This window comes from Stigmatopora nigra, chromosome 4, assembly GCF_051989575.1.
Source record: "Stigmatopora nigra isolate UIUO_SnigA chromosome 4, RoL_Snig_1.1, whole genome shotgun sequence".
Lineage (NCBI taxonomy): Eukaryota > Metazoa > Chordata > Actinopteri > Syngnathiformes > Syngnathidae > Stigmatopora > Stigmatopora nigra.
Window position 1 is genome coordinate 1691730 of NC_135511.1, and position 14235 is coordinate 1705964.

The following is a 14235-nucleotide window of genomic DNA, read 5'->3' on the forward strand; positions in this document are numbered from 1 at the left end:
GCTGCGAAAGAGTTTTGCATGACGCACAGCACCTGTGCTTTTGTTTTTTTCAAAAGGTGGGAACGGATTAATTTGTATTTACCGCATTTATTTTAGCCTCTCCTGCGTATAAGCGGCACCCTGAAAGTCTTAAGAAAAATCACCACAAGTGATATTTCTTAGATACTGTGTAATTCAAAAGCACATTATTAAGGTCAATATAAGGAAGTTAATATGACTGTCTATGAATGCAAAATATCAAATTATTCAATTTGAAAATAGAAATAATTTTGATGTGTGTCAGTTTTAAGACCATATACATTCAATAATATCGGAGCAGAGGAAACACACAGCCAGTCGTGATGAGAATTTAACTCACTTCATATGAAGGAGGAAGCCAAAATAGTCAGAGCAGAAAGATGTGTCTATCTTCCCGAATGACCGTTTGGAATTCCTGGCAACTCCCCACAGAGAAACTGGTTTTATTAGCACAGGATCATGTGACAGAGACAAACTTAAGGCGGGAAGGTGAACAAAGAAATGGGGGTGTTGTGATAGATAACACCCCCCTAACTAAAAGGAGTCGTGACAGGAGTTACCACAAGGTCGTGCAAAATTCTATTCCAGTGACTACACTATATAAACCAAAAGACAATAATAATAAGCATAAAATACATTCATACTTCACAATGTGAACCTGATATCCATGATTATCTTTTCTCTATTTTAAAATATTTTTTTGCCTGACAAAAGCAGCTTATATGCGACTAAACACGATGTGTATACACACGATATGTATACACATTCCGTATTTACTCGCGTATAAGCCGCCGACTGAGTCACAATTTTCACTTATATATTTATTGTTTTAATAGGGAGTACAAATGTCTTACTTTGAAGGGAATATTTTAAGAAAAATCATCACCCGGGGTATTTCTAAGAAATATGAGTGTCTTTATGAATGTAAAATATCAAATTGTTCAATTTTAAAAAAGAAATAGTGGTACCTCGACAAACGATCGAAATACGTTCCGAGACTGAGATCATATGAAGAGATTTTCGTAACTCGAGCGGACGTTTCCGATTGAAATGAATTGAAAACAAATTAATTCGTTCCAACACTATATAACACAGATATTGGATTAGAAAAAAATGTTTTAGTTCTTCTAATTTGCCATAGATTGACTAAGTAATAAATAACGAGTGGTTTAATTGTAATAAAATGTGTTTAATAGGCCCCGGGGAGAACATGCAAATCCCACACAGGTGGACGTGACCTGGATTTGAACCCAGGACCCCAAAGCTGGGAGGCTGACACGCTAACCATTATGTATGTATGTGTGTGTATGTGCGTGCGCGCATATATACTGTGTGCGTATATACCGTGTGTGTATATACCGTGTGCGTATATATACCGTGTGCGTATATATACCGTTTGTGTATATATACCGTGTGCGTATATATACCGTGTGCGTATATATACCGTGTGCGTATATGTACCGTGTGTGCCTCGACATATACCTCGACATATGAGTGGCCCGAGATACGAATAAAATTTCAAGCAAATATTGATCTTAAGATACCAGACAAATTTTGATATTCGAGCATACAGCGAAAGCGAGAGGCTGCTCATAAAAACATCATGCCCAGTGTCTTTTTAGTCGCAACTCCCTCGTGTAATGTATACGAGCACTGGGCCGAGCGATTTTTTTCAATGTTTTTTTAAATTTTTTATATATATATATTTTTTTTTGGGGCCCGTTGGTATGTGCAATTGGCGGAGCTTGTTCGCTAATACGAGAGGGGTACTACTTCCCAGACAAGTTGGCAAGTGGTCGTGCGTTATCCTATTGTGTGGATCAATTTCAGAATATTTTGAAGGGAAGACTAAAGCAAACAACCCTCTCGATAGGTTGCATCTGCAAGTCAGGGTGAAGACGAGGCAAATAGAGCCAACCCGGTAGAACAAAGGTATAAAAATTTAAAACAAAATTAGAATTTAGTTTAGTGTAAGGTTATATTGAACTTGTTTTTGACTTGTCTGCATCATAATCCAAGTTCATTTGAATCTGTTTGTTATGTTAGGAGCGCGTTGCTATGCAAAAAGTCTCTCTCTCTTCCCCTCCGCAAAATCCCTCTAATTTAGTACTATTTAACACATTTTAGTACTATTAAACCACTATATTCTGTTACTTTGTTAATAGATGGCGAATTAGAACAAATACAAATGTTTTCCCAATCAAATATACTGATTTTGGTGTTTTTTCAGAGGGTTGGAACATATTAATTTGTTTTTAGTTCATTTCTATGAGAAACGTTTGTTTGAGTTATGAGAAAATCGATATACGAGTTCAGTCCCGGAATTCATTAAGCTTGTATCTCGAGGTACCACTGTACAACTTCAAACACTCGAAACAAAAATTCCATTCATTCATACAATTTCCAAACCGCTATCACACAAGTTCGTGGGTGGTGCTGCAGTCTATCCCAGCCAACTATGGCCACCATGCAAGGGACACCCTGAATGAGTGGGCAGCCAATCACAGGGCACAAAGAGACAGACAATAATTCACGGTCACACATCACTCATATTTGGGTCCAGTGTAGTGCTCAACCAGCCTTCCCTGCATGTTTTTGGGATATGGGAGGAAACCGGCCTACCCGGAAAAAACCCACACAAGCCAAGGGAGAACATGTGAGGAACGACTTTGGATCGAACTATAAAACCCAGACAGAAGATAAAAGATTTAAAAGTAAATATGAGAGAATTTATTTGTTTTTATCTGTCTTATGAAAAGTTTGTGTGATGTTAGATTGTATTGAATTGGATTGGATAACTTTATTCATCCCGTATTCGGGAAATTACATTGTGGCAGTAGCAAGAGGGTGATTAGACAGAACAGCAAAGCAAAAGCACAAAGTACAAAGCAAATCAAAGTAAATTGAATCATCAAATCATTAAGACATAAAAGAAGCAAAAACTCAAGCAACAAGCAAGAGTGGACGGAGCTAACGTGGCTGCCGCGGCCGCCAGCTGCCGCATAAACAGCGCCATTTTGATTGTGGTAACTAAATCGGACTCAAAAAGACGTAAAGTTGGACAAAAACTGGAACCACACACAGAAAGTCTTCCACGAGATGGGGAACTTCTGCAGACTGTGACCGAGGTGGAGAATATGTAGGGTCGCTCCTCCAAGTGTATCCGCACAGTTCCTCCGTAGTCTGAAGCTGAAGAAAACAGCAGCAGGGCAGAACTCCTCGACTCCGTTGTTGGTAGGTGCCGACAGCTCTGCCAACGATGGAATGGTTGGTCAGAAGCGTTGCCTCTTCTCCCGGAACTTTAGTCCAGCTCCGAAACTTCGGTGGGACCGAGGTGTTGCTTCTTCTGCTGCGTATTGTAACAGCTAGTCCCATGTGTGTGACAGCGTAGGCATGGCTGGCTGGTTCCAAAAAAGAAGTTGCCGAAAGAAGCCAGGCTAACAGAACAAGGAAAGTTGTAAAAACATTAAAGTAAAAAGTGTAAAGTACAAAGTAAAGTATAAAGTACAAAATAAAGTACAAAATAAAGTACAAAGTAAAGTATGAAGTACAAAGTAAAGTATAAAGTACAAAGTAAAGTATAAAGTACAAAATAAAGTACAAAGTAAAGTATAAAGTACAAAGTAAAGTATGAAGTACAAAGTAAAGTATAAAGTACAAAGTAAAGTATAAAGTACAAAGTAAAGTATAACGTGCAAAGTAAAGTATACTTTACTTTGTACTTTATAAAGTACAAAGTAAAGTATACAGTACAAAGTAAAGTATACAGTACAAAGTAAAGTATAAAGTACAAAGTGAAGTATAAAGTACAAAGTGAAGTATAAAGTACAAAGTAAAATATAAAGTACAAAGTAAAATATAAAGTACAAATTAAAGTATAAAGTACAAAGTAAAGTAAAAAGTAATGTTTTAAGAAATATTAAAATGTAATTTAAAAAAAAGATAGAAGAGCTGTAAAACATGAAAAACATAAGAGTGTACAGAGCTACTGCCACGGTCTCCCGCTTGATCGGTGCCATCTTGGAAGTAAAGTTTTAATGTGTGATGCCATGAATGGCCTCCATGACTTTCTGAATGCAATCAACTTGTATTATCCTGTTTAGTACTAATCATTAACATGCTCCTCTGTTACCATCTTTTGCTTTATTTTGAAGCAAAGTAAATAACAGCAAGTTGTATCTGGCCACTTTGGTGTCGGTGCTTGGCCCTTTGAGCTTCGGTTTTGTGCTGGGCTACAGCTCGCCTGCCATTCCGGAGCTGGCTGGGAGCACGGACCCCCGATTGCGACTGGACAACGTGCAGGCGTCCTGGTTCGGGGTAAGAGAGGAAGGGACATTGCATGATTTGCTGGCTTGAGTATCTTATGAAAGATCACTTCTGCTTTGTCTTCTGTGGTAATGCTGCTTTTGCCCTCAGTCGGTTGTTACACTGGGTGCAGCGGCAGGGGGGCTGCTTACTGGCTGCATAGTGGACCGGGCAGGGAGGAAGCTGACGCTCATGTTCTGCTCCTTGCCGTTTGTCTTTGGCTTCACCATCATCATCGCCGCCCAAGATGTGTGGATGCTTTACGCGGGACGTGTCCTCACTGGGCTTGCTAGTGGAGGCACATCACTTGTTGTTCCGGTTAGACTCTTCATGACACTGACATTTCCTGTATTTTCATTCCTTGTTGTATCTCTTATTGTCCCTCTTCCCTTGTTTCCCGTCACCTTGTTTCCCGTCACCTTTCACTGTTACATTTTCCCACACTGCCAGTTTTTCCCTTTTCTGGTTTGCCTTAGTGCCCTTTTGCACACTTTTTGTTCCTTTTCTTTTTGATATGCCCTTTTTCATGACAACTTTCTGTCAATTTGATGTAGAATCTTTTCAAATGATCTTGATCTTGTGCTTTCCTACGGCAGCTGTACATCTCAGAGATGGCTCACGAGCGAGTGCGAGGAACTCTGGGCTCGTGTGTTCAGCTAATGGTGGTGCTCGGCATCATTGGAGTCTACTTGGCTGGTGCGTGGCTTAAGTTTTAGGAGCAAATTACTGAGATATGAAGGAGCGATTGAATGTGTGTGCATTTGTTATTATTCAAATATGTTAGCGTTTACTTGATTATTTATATGTCTCAGATTAGTTTAAGATTCCCTCACCAAATAGTAAGCCATCAATTCGGTTTGTTCGTTAGGGTGAGCGTAGGCTTTTGTGTGTCAGCTCTCAAAGTTAAGCATTTCCCAAATTACCCCGGGCTTTTTGGAAATTCGGGCTTTCCTGTACGTCTATAAGGGCTCAACTGTCCCTCAGGCAGTATAACACAGATGGTAATTTTCTCTGTGTATTACAATCCACGGTATTGAAAACATAAAATACAACATCTTGGCTGATATTAGAGTTGTCGCTTCTAATTCTTCCATCTGATTCAATATCGTAGCAATGGGTGGATCACTGGCCCCGCTTCATTTTATTTGCAACAATAATTTAAAATGAAGACCAAAATTCCTTTAACTACTATAAAAAAAATTTAAAAAAGAAATCCTGTTGAACCTCCGTGATGACAAACGTCGCTCAAGAGAGCCATTTTTCTTAGAAAGCCAATGCGAGGCCAACGGAGTGTTGGGAGATTGTGAAGCAGAACGCAACAGTGCAACAATTTCAAAATAAAATAACATAGAGTAAATGTATTTAAACTAAAGGGAATTTCATAAGTTTGATCTTGTTTTTTTTCCCAGAAAAAGGTTTTGTAATCTAAAAAATTTAATGTATAATAATTGGCTACCATAGTATGTGTAATCACTGTTAGGAACTGTTGAAGATACAGTCGTAGCTTTTACTTGCAAAATTGGTTCCAGAACTTATTTCGTAAGTTGAAAATTTCATAACAGCCCTCTGTCTTCTGCCATTTTTATATTGGCAAGTGGAAGAGAGGGAAGTGGTGGAGGATCACAGTAGGTTGAGTTTGAAGTCGTGCATCTTACTAAAGATACCCTTACCATACCAAAGCTAAAAATGTCTTTTTTTTCGTGAGAAAATTAGTACTGAATTAGAAATTAAACAATCCAAAAAAATAAATAATGAATATCACTGCATCCCCCCCCGATGAATCATCACCTTACCATTGTGGTGGGATTTGTGTGTCCTAGTAATCCTTGGAGCTATGTTGTCTGGGCCCTTGTGCCCTTGGTAGGGCGACCCATCGCAAACTGGTCTGACGTGAGGGACCTGACAAAGAATGGCTCAGAAGACCTATTATGTTGAGAAAGACTATTGAACGCTGTATTCCCTCGCAAACGGGCCAAATTTCCAATTTAAATGTCTCTTAAATTCACACCATAGCTATGGCCTCTGCCATTTTGCTTACGCATTTGATTCAACTGCACTGTAAACTGGATGAATTGGGTAACGAGTGCATTGGGAATTATCTGAGCATGATAATAATAGTTTGGTTTAAATTGTCCTCCATTATTTTTTTTTACATTTCGTATTGATTTTGCGTGAATCACATTCACTCCCGATGAAAACATAAAACTCCTGAAATGGCAAAGGGTATTCCTGAAACGACAGAGGTTGGTAGCTTTACCCTTTAAGTTTATCGTGCCAGAGAGACACTGCACTTTGTCATCTGTTTCTGTAGATTTAGTTAAGTAGTAAGCCCATCAGTCTTTGTGTTGATGTGGCCTCTTTCAGGTCTGTTTGTGGACTGGCGCTGGCTAGCACTGTGCGCAGCTGTGCCACCAACGCTGTTGGTAGCCTCCATGTGGTTCATGCCGGAGACCCCGCGCTTCTTGCTTTCACAGCGCAAACAGCATGAAGCTAAAGAGGCGTTGCGCTTTCTGCGAGGGCCTCATGCAGCTGTGGAGTGGGAGTTCACCCGCTTAGAGGGTGCTTGCAACCAACAGGTAGGCTGTTCATCTAATAGAGGACCCCGGCACTTGCACTTCTTAGTATAAATGCACATGACACATACAGTGGTACCTCGACATACGAAGCAATTTGAGATACGAGTACATTTTCGGGCAAATCTTTTTCTTGAGACACGAGACACATTTTGATAAACGAGCATACAGCGGACGCGAGAGGCTGCTCATAAGAACATCATGGGCACTGTCTCTCTCCCCGCAACTCCCTCGTGTAATGTCTCTACGAGCACTGGGTGGAGCGTTGCATTTTTTCAGTGTTTTTTTTCCGTTAGTCATTGCGAATGGCAAGGCGATCGCTAATACGCGAGTTGTACTACTTCTCTTTGGCAAGTGGTCTTGCGTTATCCTATTGTGAGGACATTAATGTGCATCATTTTTGGAATAAATTGAAGGAAATGCAAAAGCAATCTGAAAGCATCTGAAAGTCATGGTGGAGGCGGGGCAAATAGAGCCAACCCGGGTGAAGAAAGGTATCAAAATTTCAAACAAAATTAGAATTAAGTTTAGTGTAAGGTAAGATTAAATTTATTTTTGAGTGTCTGCATCGTAATCCAAGTTGTTTGTGTTATGTCACAAGCGCGTTGCCGTGCAAAAAGTCCCCCCCCCCCCTCTACCCGCCGCGAAATCCGTCTAATTTTAGTTCTGTTGAACATATTGTAGTATACTATTAAACCACTAGTTATTTGTTACCCTGTTAATAGATGGCAAATTAGAACAAATAAAACATTTTTTCCAATCCAATATCCTGTTTTTGGTGTTTTTTCAGAAGGTTCGAACAGATTAATTCGTTTTTAGTTCATTTCTATGGGAAACGTTCGTTTGAGTTATGAGAAAATCGAGATATGAGCTCAGTCCTGGAATGAGGTAAGCTTGTATCTTGAGACACCACTGTATATATACGTATACACACAATTGCATACACGTCCATGCATGATGTACTCACAAAGCCAAACATTCCATTAACACATGCACTTACATTCTCACAAACACTTTAATGTCATGAACTAATGCATACAGAATAATTACTCGCATATGCAGAAAAAATTATAGGAAAAAATAACCACACGTATTCCCTCAAAAACACACGCAATATATACACACCTTGTTTCTCACACGTGAATCCGCACACACTCACTCCTACCTTCTTAGGTACTCGCGTGACATAGATCCACACACTACTATACACACTTGCTTATCCAATAACATGCACACACGTACATTTAAATACGGCCTTTTAAATTTTCCCTTATAAAATGGTACATCTACTTATAATTAGTTCCAGAAGCGGTTTTGTAACTTTGATTCTTTGTAAGTAGAAGCATAATTTTACATTGAATTAGCATGGATTTTTTACAGGATATTTGATATTACCCCTTTGTTGTGGTTTACAGAAGTTCACTGACTTATACTGTGATTTCTGTGACTTCTCTTAACAAACGAGGGCGTGGTACGGGCGATTTAGTGGACGGTCCCTATAAATCAGGGGTCGGGAACCTTTTTGACGGAGAGAGCCATAAAAAAAATCATATGTTAAAATGTTATTCCTTTAGAGCCATACTCAAAGTTTCAAGCCGCACTTCAGGTAGTGTCGGTCCCACAATGCTTGTAAGGCTCGTACTGATGCATTGAGGACTGAACTCTTGCATTAGCGGTTCCCATATTTTACCTCACAGTTTAGCGGGGAGCCATATGCACCTATCAAAAGACCACATATGGTTCCCGCGCCATTGGTTCCCCACCCCTTATTTAAATATTCACTCGTCACGTGAACTAAATGCCACGCTTGAAATGCAAATGCACAGAACAAAAATGTAGGAAGCGTTGACCCATTGTACATGAGTAATTTCTAGTACACTGTGGTCAACCCCTCTCCGTGGGGATAATGGATCAGTATTAACCTACAGTTTACCAGGCCAACGCAGCCTGTCAGGCTGACAAGAAAACAAATACAATCATCCCTCGAATATCGCGGCTTCACTACATCACAGATTTTTTTGGGGGGGGATTTCTTTTTTTTATTTATTTTTTGTAAATTCGCAAAAATTTGAAAGTCTGCTGAAACTCCCAGAACAAAAGCCACTCCCCTGTCCTCCACTTTCTACAACTTCGCACTAAAGGAAAAAAATAATTAAAAAATATTTAATTTTTTAAATAGGAGTGACCAAACTTTGTGTTTTTTCATTTATCGCGACCATGTCTGGTCTACATTAACCGCAATAATCCTGTTCCACTGTATCTACAACAGGAACGAGTTAAATTAACAGGCCGTGAAGTATTGCTTCTCTAGTGCAACCAAACACGAAACTAAGTCAATCTGGTGGACGTCCGGGCCGTCCCACAAGGAAGTGGGGGTCTGGTTTGTCCGGCGGTCGTCCGGGCCGTCCCACGAAGAAGCAGCGGTCGTCCGGCCTTGTCCATGAGCAAGCAGTTGGGGACCTCTCTGCAGGTGCTACGCCGATGTTGCAGGTCGCCTTGCTTTGAACAGTCTCCTGAACGGTCTCTGCAGGCGCTACGGTGATGTCGCAGGTCGCCTCACTATGAATGGTCTATGGAGGAGAGATGGCAAGGTTGCATGTCGCCTTACCCTGCATCGGTGTCCTTCACGTCGTCGGCGTCTGCCTCTGATGTCCTGGCCTCCGCCTTCCTAGCCGCGGTCCTGGCCTCTGCCGTCAAGCCCACTGTCACTGCCATCCTTGGCCGCACTCCTGACCTCCATCATCATGGCCGTCTTGGCCCCAATCCTGGCCGCTGACGTCATGTCCGTCCGTAGTCACTGCCATCATGGCCGTTATGGCCACCATCATTGCCTTAATGGCCGCAGCCCTGCCCCCACCGTCTTGGGCGCTGTCCTGGTTCCACCATCATTGCCATCAATGGCATCCGCCTCTTTGGCCTCGCCGTCTCCTACCCGGCAGAACGCTGGCGACGTAGGAGCTGAATCGACCGGGTCCTGGCGAGACGACAGCGCGGACGTTGTTGAGCTACGAGCAGGAGGCACCACGGTGGTCGGACTCATCTCAGGGGAGATGCGTCTGCCTATAGAGATGAGGTCAACAAACTTTGTGGTGTTTGGTGAACAACTCCACACTAAATACCACGGAAACTAAAGAAATAATCCTGGACTTTCGCAAACGCAGCACAGATCTGGCTCATAAATGGAGTATGCATAGACGGGTCCAGTCTTTCAAATTCCTGGGGTTCCAGGTCACGAACAAGCTCTCCTAGTCTACCAACACCACTGCAGTTTCCTGAGGGTACCCCAGAGTAATAAATTGGACACTAAGCTTCTGGTAACCTTCTATAGAGCCACTGTGGAGAGCATGCTGGCATACTGCATTACAGTGTGGTACGTGGGTAGCACGGCCTCAGAGAGAAAAGCCATGCAGAGAGTAATCAACACCGCCCAGAAGATCATCGGCTGCTCTGCCCTCACTGGATGACATCCCCAACCCTCGCTACATCAGCAGAGCCGGGAACATTGTTAGGGACCCATACCACTCTGGTCACAATCTGTTCCAGCTGCTGCTCTCTGGGAGACGGTACAGGTCTCTCAAAGCACAGACAAATAGACTTGGGGACAGTTTTTTTTTACCACAGCCATCAGGACTCTGAACTTGCATTAGCAAGGCACACAATCCCCTCTGTGCAATAGCTCCAGGGTGTGCAATAACAATGTGCACTATCTTTGTTATTGCAATATCTTAGATTGGGCAATAATTTTTACCTTGCCAGGATGTGACTTTTTATATTTTTATATTACTTATTCTTGTTTTTTACTGGGTAAACGCACTTTGTGGAGTAGCACCACCAATTTCGTTATATGCAGCTGTGTATGATGGCAAAAAAGGCTTTGGATTGTGATTTGTAGACCAAGGTCAGAGTCCGCCATGGCTGCCCTATCTCACAGATTTTGTTTATCACTTTTATGGACAGAATATTTTGGTGCAGCCGTGGCATCGAGGGGGTCTGGTTCTGGGGCCTCTGTATTGCATCCCTGCTTTTTGCAGATGTCGTTTTGTTGGCTTCATCATGCCGTGATCTCCAACTTGCTGGATTGATTCGCAACTGAGTGTGAGTCGGGATGATCCTCTGAGAAAAAGGCGGCATGCCCTCTCCCGGTCTGAGATCAGGTCTTTCCCCAGGTCGAGGAGTTTAAGTATCTTGTGTTCTTGTTCACGAGTAAGGGAAGAATGGATCGGGAGATTGACAGGCGCATCGGTGCATAGTCTGCAGTGGTGCGGACTAAGCACCTGTCTGTGATGGTGAAGAAGGAGCTGCGCCAAAAGGCGAGGCTCTCTTTTTACCGGTTGATTTACCTTCCTACCCTCATCAAGGGTCATGAGCTGTGGGTCATGACTTGTACAGTGGTACCTCGACTTACGATCGTAATCCGTTCCGAGACTGTGATCGTATGACAAGCACATCGTAACTCAAGCGGACGTTTCCCATTGAAATGAATTGAAAACAAATTAATTTGTTCCAACCCCCTGAAAAAACACCAAAAACTAGATATTGGATTGGAAAATAGGTTTTATTTCTTCTAATTGGCCATATATTGACAAAGTAATAAATAACGAGTGGTTTAATAGTAATGAAATGTGTTTAATAGATGTAAAATTAGACACATTTCGCGGAGGGGAGAGACAATGACACACGGAGGTGGAGGCTGTTCGGGGGGACTTTATCCATGGCAACAACGCACTCGTAAACGAACAAACAAATTTAAATTAACTTGAATAACTATATACAGACACTCATCTTTTTATGTAACTTCAAACAAAACTGAATTCTAATTTTGTTTTAATCTTTTTTTTACCTTAGTTCTACGGGTTGATCCCCCGGACGTTTCGCCGGAGTCTTCAAAACTAACGCCTCAAGCATTGTTTGCAACTTGCCTCCCCTTAAAAATGTTTCGAAAATGACGCACACAAATGTGAGTGACAAGAGTGCTTCGCGCGTCGGCCTCTTAGCTCTGAGGTCCTGGGTTCAAATCCAGGTCGGTCCACCTGTGTTGAATTTGCATATTCTCCCTGGGCCTGCGTGTGTTTTCTGTGAGTAATCCGTTTTCCTCCCACATGCCAAAAAGATGCATTGTAGGCAGATTGGAAGCTCTTAAATTGCCCCATGGTATTGGTCTGATGGTGCATGGGTGTCCGTCTCCCCACCCCTGGCCCAAAGTCAGCAGGGATAGGCTCCAGCACCCCGAGTGATAAAGTGAATAAGGCGGTTCAGAAAATGAATGAAAAAATATCTATGAATAAAACATCTTCATAAATTGGAATATGCACAAATCTGACTTAAATTTTACCTAATTTTACACAACTGTCCTCACTTGTCATTCTCGTTCAAATGACTTTTCTGCTGAATGTGTCACTTGAGATAGTCAAGTTTCCAATTATATGTAATATTTTTCCATGATTTTGCTTTGATTTATTTAAAGTAAAAAGGAATGTATTAAGAAATATTAAAATGTAATTTAAAAAAATAGAATAACTGTGAAACACGAAAAACCGAGCTAATGCGACTGGCTGCTGCGTAAACAGCGCCATCATGAGAAAAAAGTTTGGATTTTATCTAGTGCGCGCCATATGATTGCTGCTGCACGCAGAAGACAAGAGTAGTGCGAAATTGTGCACGCGCGCAGCTTCAGGGAACATTGGTCTCAACATACGAGAAATTTGAGATACGAGGAAAATTCTGAGCAAAAAGGATAAAGCCGTTCAGAAAATGAAAAAAAAATATTTTGGGGTGCGGGGCACTTGTCAAACCTGTCAAATATTATCACAATCGAGTCTTGGCCCTGGGAGTTGGGATTTAGTTTGGCACATTGGCAGTACCATATTGAACTTTGAGCCACCTTTAAATATTACCCCTTATTTGTGAATACTCACCGTTTTGAAAACATCTCATCTACCAAGTGTCATGAACCCACCCACCAATTTTGAAGTTCTCTTGAACGAGTTAGTTAAAATGTTGATGCTGGTAATGGCCAAAATGGGCCAAAAATTGTGGGTGCCATGTTTCGACTCACCAAATTCCATAGCTCAACGTTGAAAAATGTTCGTACGACTTTCTCGAAGACACCACCATTTGTAAACTTTCACCAAGATCTATTCATCCGGCATGTTTGGTCAACATTTGAGTAGTTAAGTGTACTCCAAAAAGGCGATTACGTTCGCTATGAATTATAATTTAACTTATGAAGAAAAGAGCCCATCGCAATGGTGATCAGGCCCTAATTTACGCATCCACGGTATTTTTCTGGTTGTTGATAGGTTTTAAGAAAAACTTCATTTTGTGTCATGGTAAATGAAGGTCAATTTCTTTCACTAGCAAAATAATCACATTTTGATACAGGATATAGAGGCTGTAGAAATAAGTTATAAGATTAATACACGCAACAGAAACAACTCAAAAGTTATTTTTTAGAAATTTATCCACCTGATAATTTCTGTCTATTGTGGCATCAACAGGGTTGCAGCTTCCATGTGTCAGACCTGAAGGATGTGGGCGTGTACAAGCCTTTGGTAATTGGTGTGATGCTCATGATCTTCCAACAGATGTCGGGCATAAACGCTGTCATGTTCTACGCACAGAATATCTTTACAGAGGCGCACTTCAAGGTCAGCCAAGTCAAGATGAGTTGTCAAGCGAAGGAACCTGTGTTTTATGTCTTGTGTTAAATCTTTAATCCTCAAAGTTCCATCCGTGTTCGTTTCCATAAAAGAACTTCAATAACAAACAACATCTAATCTCTCATCTCATTTTCTGAAGCGCTTCATCCTCAGTAGGTTCGCGGCTGCTGGAGCCAATCCAAGCTGTCTGCGGTCCAGAGGCGGGGGACACCCTGAATCGGTGGCCAGCTGATCGAAGGGCACAGGCAGATGGACATAAATGCACACTCACACCCATAGGGGCAATTTAGAGTGTCCAATCAGCCTACCATGCCTCTTTTTGTAATGTGGCAGGAAATCGGAGTACCCCAAGGAAACCCGCGCAGGCCCGGGAAGAACATGCAAACTCTACCTAGGTTGAGGAGGTGATCTGGATTTGAACCAAGGACCCCAGAGCCTTTGAGGCCGATGTGCTAACCACTTGCCCCACCGGGCAGCCTCAAACATATACATTTTAACAGCCAAACAATTTATTGCCCATGACGGAGGATTCAGCATGATCTGTCAATTATTACAACTATCCTAGCCTTAGCAGAGATGCGGTAGATTGACCAAGACTGTCTGAATCATAAACCCTATTACAGAAGTAGAATCCCAAGGAAATATTGTGTCTGTCTCTGATTAGGCCACAGTGTCTTAAA

At 41.7% G+C, this 14235-nt stretch overlaps 1 protein-coding gene across 5 annotated transcripts in view; it reads left to right on the top strand.

Moving 5' to 3' along the window:
* The window catches only part of slc2a8 (solute carrier family 2 member 8), a 48367-nt gene that overhangs the window by 12900 nt on the left and 21232 nt on the right, over positions 1 to 14235 (top strand). For 3 of the 5 annotated variants that reach the window (XM_077714712.1, XM_077714715.1, XM_077714713.1), the window contains exons 2-6: positions 4173 to 4335; positions 4435 to 4641; positions 4920 to 5019; positions 6688 to 6899; positions 13394 to 13543. In XM_077714712.1, coding sequence (XP_077570838.1) covers positions 4173 to 4335; positions 4435 to 4641; positions 4920 to 5019; positions 6688 to 6899; positions 13394 to 13543 — 832 coding nt within the window. The remainder of the gene's footprint in view (positions 1 to 4172; positions 4336 to 4434; positions 4642 to 4919; positions 5020 to 6687; positions 6900 to 13393; positions 13544 to 14235) is intronic. The other 2 variants (XM_077714717.1, XM_077714716.1) reach the window with 2 other exon arrangements.